The sequence below is a fragment of the Bombina bombina genome, chromosome 2 (assembly GCF_027579735.1).
Source record: "Bombina bombina isolate aBomBom1 chromosome 2, aBomBom1.pri, whole genome shotgun sequence".
Classification (NCBI taxonomy): Eukaryota; Metazoa; Chordata; class Amphibia; order Anura; family Bombinatoridae; genus Bombina; species Bombina bombina.
Genome location: NC_069500.1, coordinates 475,113,072 through 475,125,112, shown reverse-complemented (window position 1 = coordinate 475,125,112; position 12,041 = coordinate 475,113,072). Strand labels below are relative to the sequence as shown.

Genomic DNA, 12,041 nt, shown 5'->3' with positions numbered 1-12,041 from the left:
AAAGAAATCTGCTTTTTTTACCTGTAAATAAAAATACAAACAACCCCTCAACAGTAAAACCCACCACCCACACAACCAACCCCCCAAATAAAATCCTAACTAACAAAACCTAAGCTCCCCATTGCCCTGAAAAGGGCATTTGGTTGGGCATTGCCCTTAAAAGGGCATTTAGCTTTTTTTCTATTGCCCAAAACCTAATCTAAAACTAAAACCCACCTAATAAACCCTTAAAAAACCTAACACTAACCCCCGAAGATCCACTTACAGTTTTGAAGACCAGACAACGAAGCCGGGAGAAGTCCTAAGCGAAGCGGCAAGAAGTCCTCAACGAAGCCGGCAGAAGTGGTCCTCCAGACGGGCAGAAGTCTTCATCCAGACGTCATCTTCTATCTTCATCCATCCGGCGCGGAGCGGGTCCATCTTCAAGACATCCGGCGCGGAGCATCCTCTTCAAACGAAGTCTTCTTCCCGAATGAATGTTCCTTTAAGTGACCTCATCCAAGATGACATCCCTTGAATTCCGATTGGCTGATAGAATCAGCCAATCGGAATTAAAGGTGAAAAAATCCTATTGGCTGATGCAATCAGCCAATAGGATTGAGCTTCAATCCTATTGGCTGATCCAATCAGCCAATAGGATTGAGCTTGCATTCTATTGGCTGTTCCAATAGATGGCTGAAGATGCCGTCTGGATGAAGACTTCTGCCCGTCTGGAGGACCACTTCTGCCGCCTTGGATGAAGACTTCTTCTGGCTTAGTTGAGGACTTCTTGCCGCTTCGCTGAGGACTTCTTCCGGCTTCGTTGAGGATGGATGCCCGGTCTTCAAAACTGTAAGTGGATCTTCGGGGGTTAGTGTTAGGTTTTTTTAAGGGTTTATTGGGTAGGTTTTAGTTTTAGATTAGGGTTTGGGCAATGGAAAATGGGCTAAATGCCCTTTTAAGGGCAATGCCCATCCAAATGTCCTTTTCAGGGCAATGGGGAGCTTAGTTTTTTTAGTTAGGATTTTATTTGGGGGGTTGGTTGTGTGGGTGGTGGGTTTTACTGTTGGGGGGTTGTTTGTATTTTTTTTTTTACAGGTAAAAGAGCTGATTTCTTTGGGGCAATGCCCTGCAAAAGGCCCTTTTAAGGGCTATTGGTAGTTTAGTTTAGGCTAGGGTTTTTTTTTTATTTGGGGGGGGCTTATTTATTTTCATAGGGCTATTAGATTAGGTGTAATTAGTTTAAATATCTGATAATTTATTTTTTATTTTGTGTAATTTAGTGTTTGTTTGTTTTTTATAATTTAGGTAATTGTATTTAATAAATGTAATTTATTTAATTGTAGTGTAAGGTGTTAGTGTAAGACAGGTTAGGTTTTATTTTACAAGTAAATTTGTATTTATTTTAGCTAGGTAGTTAGTAAATAGTTAATAACTATTTAGTAACTATTGTACCTAGTTAAAATAAATACAAACTTGCCTGTAAAATAAAAATAAACCCTAAGATAGCTACAATGTAACTATTAGTTATATTGTAGCTAGCTTAGGGTTTATTTTACAGGTAAGTATTTAGTTTTAAATAGGAATAATTTAGGTAATGATAGGAATTTTTATTTAGATTTATTTTAATTATATTTAAGTTAGGGGGTGTTAGGGTTAGGGTTAGACTTAGGTTTAGGGGTTAATAAATTTAGTATAGTGGCGGCGACGTTGGGGCGGCAGATTAGGGGTTAATAAAAGTAGGTAGGTGACGGCGATGTTAGGGGCGGCAGATTAGGGGTTAATAATATTTAACTAGTGTTTGCAAGGCGGGAGTGCAGCGGTTTAGGGGTTAATATGTTTATTATAGTGGTGGGGATGTCGGGAGCGGCAGATTAGGGACTAATATTTTTATTTTAGTGTTTGCGATGCGGGAGGGCCTCGGTTTAGGGGTTAATAGGTAGTTTATGGGTGTTAGTGTACTTTTTAACACTTTATGAGTTTTATGCTACAGCTTTGTAGTGTAAAACTCATAACTACTGACTTAAGATTGTGTTACGAATCTTGCGGGATAGGCTGTACCGCTCACTTTTTGGCCTCCCAGAAAAAGCTTGTAATACTGGTGCTATGGAAGTCCCATTGAAAAAAGACTTTACGCAAATTGCGCAAGTTAATTTGCGGTACGGCCAAAAAAGTGTGTGGTGCCCCTAAACCTGCAAGGCTCGTAATACCAGCAGTAGTGAAAAAGCAGCATTATGAGCCTTAACGCTGATTTTTTACTTATACCGCAAAACTTGTAATCTAACCATTAATTAATAAAAATGCATATTATTCTCTGGCTAATATTTGCTTTGAATACATCATTATTTCTAGCATTTATTTGCTTTTTAATTTCCCTTTAAAAGGTTACTAACTTTTATGTTTTATAGAATAAATGGACCCCAGATGTCATATCATATACATATTAAAAAATTGCCTACTTTTATTCTTATACGATGCTGCAAAACGTCAGAAAATCAACTTTTATAAATCGACGATGATGACACGGAATCCATTCATCGAATATGGGCAGTACATGTCCCAAAGCACTAACTTATCTGATGTCTATTTTTTTTTATCTCATTAGTAGCCAATTTCATAGCACTGCGCATGTGCATTTTAATCGGGTCTACTGCATCCAGAACAGAGATCAAGAGAGTGACGTCTTCAATTACGTTGCGCTATCTTGTGCATGTGCATCACGCCTAAGTGCCGCCATCCTCCAACCCGGGTTGTCAGCCCGGATTGGACAACGATAAAAGCTACAAATGGAGTGGGTTTGGAAAGGGTTAAAAAAATTGGTGAAAGTTTTCGGCAAAATGGTAAGCATACACAGATAGGGCATTGTAAAGGTCTTTCTTTTAGTATGTTTTTTCAATTTATGAAGAGTTTTTTTGTGACTTCAGTGTCCCCTTAAGGGATGCCTAAAAGGTAATGATTCAGAAAGAGCATACAATTTTAAACAACTTTCCAATGCATGCCCCAATACATGATATCTCACACAGCAAATGAGAACTGTTACAAATGCTAAAAAATAAAGATAACCAGAAAATTAGAAAACATTTGCAAAAAAGTTTTTGAAAATATGTGTAATTGTTAAATATTCACATCTGGGATTTTTTATGTTACCGTATTTTTCTCTGCAATGTCATGAACGTGAACGAGGAGTAGACCAAGGGCATTCTGTTGTGTTTCAGGGCATGCTAGAGGAGTGGTCAGTTTTAGAAAGAGACAATTGCCATGTAAAGTATCCTGTCTTGCGGATATGTCTTCTTTCTAGTTTTCTTGTGTGCACAAACGTGACTGTTTTATAGAGGATGTAATTGCTATTCATTTAAAAAAAAAAATTACATGGTTGCGAGATAGGAGCTGATATTGCCACAAGTAGAGGGTACAAATCTTAATGAATTTAACCATTTTGGAACGGTAATGTTACGGCGAGTTTTTTCAGCAAGATACAAGTTTTCATGAACCTAATAATAATGGTGTATTGAGAACAAATAAAATAATATGCAGATGTATTTTTTTAGAATTCTATTAGTTTTTAAAATATTGAAGAAATAAGTGTAAACTTATGTTTCCTTTTCAAATAAAATCTCCTCTACTGAGGCCAATTAGGGAAACATTTAAATTAGTGATCAAACAATGGTTGTGTAGAATATAGTAATGTGGGCAAATGTGGAAAAATAAATAACGAAGGTGCACTCCAATTTTTTTACTATGCATAATTAAAGGGAAATAAAACCCAACATTTTTCTTTGATGATTCAAATAGAACAAACATGATTAAACAGCTTTCCAATATACTTCTGTTAACAATTTTGCTTCAGTCTTTTGCTTTTTTTTTCTTGCAGGAGCAGCAATGCACTACTGGGAGCTAGCTGTACATATTGGTAACCCAATGACAAGAGGAATATATGTGCAGCCACCAATTAGCTGCTAGCTCCCAGCTCCTGAGCCTACCTATATATGCTTTTCAACAAAATGAATATACTAAGGGAAGAAATTAAATTAGAGAACAGAAGTAAATTGGAAAGTTGTTTAAAATGGTTTGCTTTATCTGAACCATAAAAGAGAAACATTTAATTTCAGGCCCCTTTAAAGATGTTATATTACTATATCAGTGCTCCTTTAACTCCAGAGCATATTCAAAAAGAATATACCATGGTTTTGTCTGTGGACTCCTTTAAAGGTGTAAAAATGAAAACATCTATAGGAACTAGGGGAACTATTATAGGGACAGTAAAGTAAAAAAAATCAGAAACCGCATGTAATTTTAAACAGCTTTCCAATTTACTTCAATTTTAAAATTTGATATCCATTGTTGAAGTGTGTATCTATAGAAGGTAAGCTCCGGAGCACCAATATATTACTGGGAGCTAGATGGAGATTTGTGGCTGTACTTATATGTCTCTCAACAAAGGATACCAAGAGACTGAAGCAAATTTGATAATAGATGTTAATTGGAGAGTTGTTTAAAATTGCATGTGTCTGAATCATGATATAATTTTGACTTTGCTGTCTCTTTAAAGGGAGCTGGAAATAAGGGACTAAGAAACTGAGCACAACATGCCAAGAGAGGACAGGAGAATTATACAATAGTCTGTTTAAGGGTAGTAGGGGAAGATTGGTTGACGTATAATTTTTAAGGAATGACAACATTTTGAAAGTGCTTTATAAGTTAAGTTGACAAGAATCAGTGAGTTTATCAAAGGGAAATTTGAAGGAGATTCCAAAGTGATGTATAGGAAATTGCACGTGCACAATCAATTCTAGCTATATATGGTCTGGTACCATTCATTGTATATTTAACTTTGGGATGCAGTCCATTATGGCAGCCTAAGAGTCAACATTTTATTTAAGCTTCCTGTATAAAATAAAAACGCAAAGAAAGCAGCCAAGGGCTGTAACTAAGCAAATGTTTGGATCAGTCATAAATACTCATGTTTGAAAAGGGGCTAAATTATAGAGATTCACTGCAAGTTCACAGTTCAAAGCAATATCTTAAAGATTCGAACATGCACAATGAAGAAGGTAATTTATATAATTTTTTACTGTAGGAGGGGCCAATACTTATTTCAGAGGATTGCAAAAATTGAAATGGATTTGAGGAAAAGCATGCCAGCAAAAGTGGAAAAAGTAACTAATATTAAAGTGATATAAAAATGCAAAAAGAAAATGCTATAATATGTATTTTATTATTTCACCATTGCTTGTATATAACTGTGTGTTTAGCCCCTGCAATGGGATAAAGCACATAGATAAAATCAGCTTCATAGCAATAGCATACTACTGGGAACTGAGCACATCTGATGAGCCAATGACAAGATACAAATTTGTGAAGACGCAAATCAAAAGCTAGCTCCCAGTAGTGTATGATATGTACAATGGATACCAAGAGAATAATTTAAATTTGATAACAGACCTGAATTTAAAATTGTCTTAAAATTACATTTTTCTATCTGACTCATGGAAATTTAACTTTGACTTTCCTTATCCTTTCAAGGGCAGAAAAAAATGTTACTACCACTGGGCGAGGACATTTGAGCATATTTTCATTAACTGACATAATGATTTCAAAGTACAGGCACAAAATGATCATGTTTGTGAGATAAGTCACTCCTGCTTATCAGCCAGTGAGCAATCAGGCCCTAGGACCCAGTTGCCCTTAAATTTACATTCAAAATGAAAGTGCATTTAAGTTTTGAATAAATACATTTTTTCTTATAATATTCTTGTATTAGCAAAAATTATTCTAGTAAATGCAATAACTGTTGCATGTCCCTTGTTCTCTCATTCAGTGTGTAAGATCAGAAAGCAAGCAGTGGTGCATATTATATAGGCAATTAATTGATTTACATCATAAAAGCGACCTCCAATCTCAGCAGGTGTGGTGTTTCATTACTAGTACACAAGGCATTAGCAGTTTATGTCTGTATGCCACTAAAAAGTAATAGATTTTACTAGACAAATTTTTGCTTACAGATATATATTGCAAACGTTTCTCTTCAACCACGAAATGCAAATTTAACATACTCAGTAGTGTGTGCATTGTGAATTCTGTGTTTTCAGGTTTGAAATAAAAGAAAAAGCATTGAATGCATATTTGTTTAATGAATACATAGCATGTACAATTGATAATCTTGCATATAATGAACACAAATGTGTTTATCTTTTTTCACATCCATTCTAGACAGGAAAAATATGAGACTATTTTAATTAAAAATGTGGCTAATCACTAATTGGTGAATTTGTTTTTATGTATCTTTTCATCATAAGATAAAGAGTTTAAACAGTATTTGTAATGTATTAAACAACATTGTTGTGTAAATAATGCTTAGGTACTTCTGTGTGAAACAAGGCATACCACTATATCATATACCACTATATCATAGAATAGATTGGCCAACCCATTTTCATGTCTGCAGTACTATAATCTCAAAGCCTGTTAATTTATTGTCTGTTTTATTAACTTTAATTCAAGCAAATCATTATTAGATGCTCTTACTGTATTACCATGCATCTGCCTAGTTCTACACAGCTAAGGGAGTGCTGGGGGTGGGGGTACAGCCTTGATCCACAGCTTTGTGGCAATCTCTGATAGCAGTCACACATTTTAAAATCCAGACCATTTTCTTTACCCATCAATCCTAATTTATAACAAAAAAATACCCCATCTTCTTAATATGTTAAATACTCCTGAAGTGTAAGAGTCCCTTTAGACAGCATGTTTCTCATATCCAACGAATGTCCTTTCCTTGGGTATAGTGTAGTCATTTTAGCAAAATAAAACATATTCTCTAAATAAATTGCATTAAAATAAGGAATAAACAAAGAATACTATATAGCCAAACAACCTGCAGTACTATAATAAACATAAACTACAATAATTTAACAAAAGCTTCAAAATCTGTTTTTATTGACAAAAATATATAAACACTGGTATATAATATACCCCTTGAACATAGGAGGTTTTAAACCTTGAAGTTACAAGGCGACTGCGACATATTACAAACCAAAAAATATGACAATTAGTTTGCTTTAAGACATTGCAGCGTTTTGTGATTATAACCTAGTAACTAGCAAAAAAAAACAAAAACACTGAATACGCTATCAGATAGGTACCTTTCGTTTTATTAGACAGTAATTATCCCTCTAATTCAAAAGGTTCCTAAAAAGAATGGTAATGAAGCCAGTAGCAAAGGCCGTCTCCACATAATGCCTGGTCATATATTCTAATAAATACAACGGATTGTGGAAATAATGTTTTTATAGTGTTACTCACGGCAGATGTCTTAGTTGGAATAAATCATCCTCCATCTCTGTAGTGTGTTTTGTAGTGATGCTCCCCCTGCTTTCATTGCGTCTCACATTGTGGTGAATTTCAGCAGATCTGAGCGCTGGACAGCTCCTTGGTGTTACAAGCAGACGGAAGACACTAACATATGTGTCTGATTTCAGGAATGGTTCGTTGCCAGAAACGCAAGCCACTCGGCCTCTCCTTACTGAACAGATATAACTCACTTTATCATTGGTTTACTCAAAACCCCTCAGATTGGCTGCTGCATAATGATTTCCCATTGGCTTCAAATCGTGCATTTACCCTATTGTATCTTAGTAATGGCAGCCAAGCAAGCTTGGGAATACCTGATTGATAAAACTCTACACGGCAGTTTTTTCCCCTCAGCGCTTGGTCATTATAGCACAGCAAATGACGTCAACATACGTTATACTGTTAAAGGGACACTATATCCAAACATTTTCTTTCATGATTAAGGTAGAGAATACAATTTTAAACAACATTCCAATTTACTTCTATTACCTAATTTGTTTCATTCTTTAGATATACTTTAATGAAGAAATAGTAATGCACACAGTGAACCAATCACACAAGGCATCTATGTACAGCTACCAATCAGCAGCTACTAAGCATATCTAGATATGCGTTTCAGCAAAGAATATCAAGAGAATGAAGCAAAATATAAAATAGAAGTAAATTAGAAAGTTGTTTATAGATGTATGCTCTTTCTAAATCGTGAAAGAAAAAATTTGGGTTTCATGTCCCTTTAATGCTCCAACATATTTAATTTGATTGATATGGTCTTTAAACGCATTACTTAGGGTAACACTATTAACTCTTTACTCTGGTGTTAAATCACGTATCCTTGAACTATGTAGTAAAGATGTGACAGTTCTTAATTAAGGTGCTGCCATACCAACAACACCAGAAAATAAGTAAAGTCTGGGAAACAAACTACAAACGTTCATGATTCTGAATTTTTAAACAACTTTTTACTTCTGTTGTCAAATTTGCTTTGTTCTCTTGGTGTTATTTGATGAATTTGAAGAGCATCTTCAATTCATCAAATGGTGGCTAGCTGATAATTCTCGTTATTATAACCTTGGTGCCTAAAAAAATCTTGATTTTATTAAAGGCAAGAGGTGAATATTTTGCTGTTTATACAAACGATTAACGAATTGTTGTATTCTTCAGATAGACAGAAGTAAATTGTTTAAATAAAAAGAGAAAAACGCTCAACCTGGGAATGAACAATAGCATAATAGCTTGAAGAAGTAAATTGTTTAGCTGTTTAAAACTGCATGCTGTATCTATCATAAAAGTTTAATTTTGACTTTCCTTTAAAACACATTGCAGCATTGCAGTAAATGAAAACACCAAAGGGTGGAAACATTCTAAATAGGTTAGCAATTGTTTGCTACAATTTTGTTTCCAATGGCCAAACTTCCCCCTATCACTTTATTTGTATGAGCAAATCTGGACTTGTTACTGGATTAGAGATAACCAGACAGTATCATTTTATTAGCAAATTTTGCTTATTTCCCCTGCTGAGGCTAGTTAAGGACATACATTTAGCAGGATTAGGCTTGTGGAGCCTGGAGTGCATTCATCCAAGTCTATGACATGTTCAGATTTAAATTACAGGAAAGGGACAAAATAAATAGTGAAAATGTATGGGAAAGTTACATATTGTATATTGACAGCTACCTTGAGAGTCTGAATTTGTGGAAGCCAAATCAAACACATTAAAGTAGCTCCAAAGGCAGCTTGACAGATCAAAAGCTACAGTAGTAGTCCCTTCTATACCCATGATTCCTAAAAGAACCAACATCTACAATTCAAAATACCATCATCATCCATTGATTTTCTGGATCTCCGTATTTATAATTCAATTCAAGAGGGTTGTGCGCAATAACAGCAATGTCCAATTGAAGATGGAACAAATCAAAGAGATGAAATTGAAGTTTTAAAACAGAGGCTATGATGGGAGACAATTGGATGAAGCTATTAGGGACTCCATAACATCAACACAACTGGAGGCTTTGCAGAAGAAGGATAAGGATGATGAAAGGAACAATTGGTCTTATCTACCACCTTTACACCAGAAAGGATTAGATTTCCAAAAAAACATCAGAGACCGGTGGCACATTATTACCTCTGATTCCACACTACCCTTTGAGGGGAGGGATTCCCCCATGGTGGGTTTCAAAAGAGGAAGGTTTTTGAGAGACATGTTGATGCGTCCAGATTGGAAAAAAAGTTACACTACCAAGACATGGTTAAACACTACTAAAATGGGGTGCTTTTGGTGTAGTGGATGCACTACCTGTAATGGAATGACCCAGAGTAATTTTTTTAGAACAAGAAATATGAAATTAGATATAGGATAAATTGCACTACGAAATATATTGTTTACATGCTGCACTGTCTATGTGGCAAATTTTATATAGGAAAGAACCAGGATGATTTGCGTACAGGTATGGCCAACCATAAGAGAGGGTAAATCAGATCAGCCGGTGGCTAGGCATTTTCAACAAAATAAACACTGTGGCAGATTTGAGATATATCATAATTGACCATGTTCCCCCTATGCTTAGGGGTATGATAGGGGTAGGTCCCAATTGCAGAAGGAATCCAAATGGATTTTCATGTTGGACACCTTGAGTCCTAAAGGACTTAACGTGCATCTGGACATGCAATGTTTCTTATAAGGTGGTAGAAATCTGGCATGTATATATAAAAATGCTGACTGAAGAGATTAAATACTAAAATAGAAGAATAGGGTTAGCATAGGAAGGCATGATAATAGACAGGAGAGTGAGTTCTATATAATGTTTTGCCTTTAAGTATATGACGACTGTAAATGTTAACTCAAATGTTAATTTAGATAGTTATTTCAGTCAGCCCATCATTCTTCTTTCAAGTGTAAGCCAAGGAACAGTTAGTGTTTATTGGTGAGTGATAGTACAATAGTGTATGATGATTAAATATTGTATGATATAAACATGTGCCCGGGTTGACAATAAGTTAAACAGGATTAATATATAACAATCAGATAGTTGGTAAATACTTAGTATTTTTATTTGTATAGTTATTGGTTATGTAGTGCCGAGCCTTTTATTGTTTGACACGTGGTGCTTTTTTACTTTTGTCCAGTCCGGGATGCTGTACGTACCTATGCGCATGCGCAGTTGCGCTTGGAGGGTGCTAAAGCACCCGCGAACTGTCGGTGATGGGGATATTATTTATAGTAGGTATTTATGTTATGCCCTTATGTCTGAGGATGGGACAGCCCCGAAAACGTTCATGCATTAAAGTCCACAGAAAAATGTATTCTAGAGAAGGCAGATGAGAAATAGGGGTCCACTATTAGATCCCAGCTTGTGGTAAAACCTTGGTTTTACAGTTGTAATCAAAATTATTCAACCCCCATTGCAAATCAGGTTTATTGTCAAAATTTACTGACTTTCAGCTGTTTGCAATGAACAAATCAAGCAAAAGAAATGTAAATAGCTCAACATAATGAATGCTTCAAGTGGTTTCCCCAAATTCAACTGAAAATGCAACTTTTAATTAATTCTGCAGTTTTAAAATTATTCAACCCCCTTCATGGCAAGCATCTTTAGTACTTAGTAGGACACCCTTTTGCTGTTATAACCTGCTGCAAATGAGATGCATAGCCAGACACCAACTTCTGGCAGCATTTCTGAGAATTATTAGCCCATTCCTCATGAGCAACGGCCTCCAGTTCAGTAATATTCTTGGGTTTGCATGTTGCAACCGCCCTCTTCAAATCACACCAAATATTTTCTATGGGGTCCAAGTCAGGTGACTGTGATGGCCACTGTAGAATCTTCCAGGACTTTTTTCTGCAACCAAGCCTTGGTGGAATTTGAGGTATGCTTGGGATCATTGTCCTGTTGGAAGGACCAATGATGCCCAAGCTTCAGCTTCCTCACAGACGGCATGACGTTTTCTCCTAAGATTTCCTGATACTTAAATTAATCATTCTTGCTTTCGACACGTTGCAGGTTTACAGTGCCAGAGGATGCAAAGCAGCCCCAGAGCACCACCATGCTTAACTGTAGGCAGATATTTTCAGACCAAAAAATACACAAATATTCTGTATAGATATTATAAGAAAATGTGTGGAAATAGGTTAGAACAATACGCCCCTCTATTGATGAATTGCTGCCGTCCCACAGTCTTTCCCAAAAAGACCTGTATTAAATATCTGTATCGGTAGAGGAGGTGCAAGTCCCAGGGTTCCGTAGTGTTCAATCAAACTGCTCAAGATCTCAGTTTTATTGTCCAAATCAGAATGACCTCTATTTGGCACTGAAAATAGAAGTTAACATGTATGTGCAAGCCAAGCTCTGTGTATAGAAATACAGAATGCTCACTGGTAGTCGTTTCCAGAATCAGGCAATTTATTCAGACCAGATGATCTTTCCAAATAAATAATACAACTTTTTAATGTTGTTCTGTTGCTCAATGAGATTTAACGAACACAGTTGTCTTTCTCAAGAGCTTTTAAAATTAATAAAAGGTGATTTATTGATTTTAAAAGCTTTTGAGAAAGATGACTGCCATTATAGACTCACCTGTCTTTTCTCCTTGTCTGTAGCAGAGTATGTAACGCTGCTCACTACTCCCTGGCTCCCTCTTATGGCCAAACTGGAGAAAATCATCAGAGAGAAACAGGTTGCAGTCCCAGAATGATTATGTCATCACTTCCTATTTAA

The 12,041-nt window shown here is 35.9% G+C and overlaps 1 protein-coding gene across 1 annotated transcript in view; it reads right to left on the bottom strand.

The window, feature by feature from the left end:
- The window catches only part of SVOP (SV2 related protein), a 149,403-nt gene extending 142,005 nt beyond the window's left edge, over positions 1 to 7,398 (bottom strand). The window contains exon 1 of the mRNA XM_053702135.1: positions 7,282 to 7,398. Coding sequence (XP_053558110.1) covers positions 7,282 to 7,316 — 35 coding nt within the window. The 5' untranslated portion in view covers positions 7,317 to 7,398. The remainder of the gene's footprint in view (positions 1 to 7,281) is intronic.
- Positions 7,399 to 12,041: the final 4,643 nt, after the last annotated feature.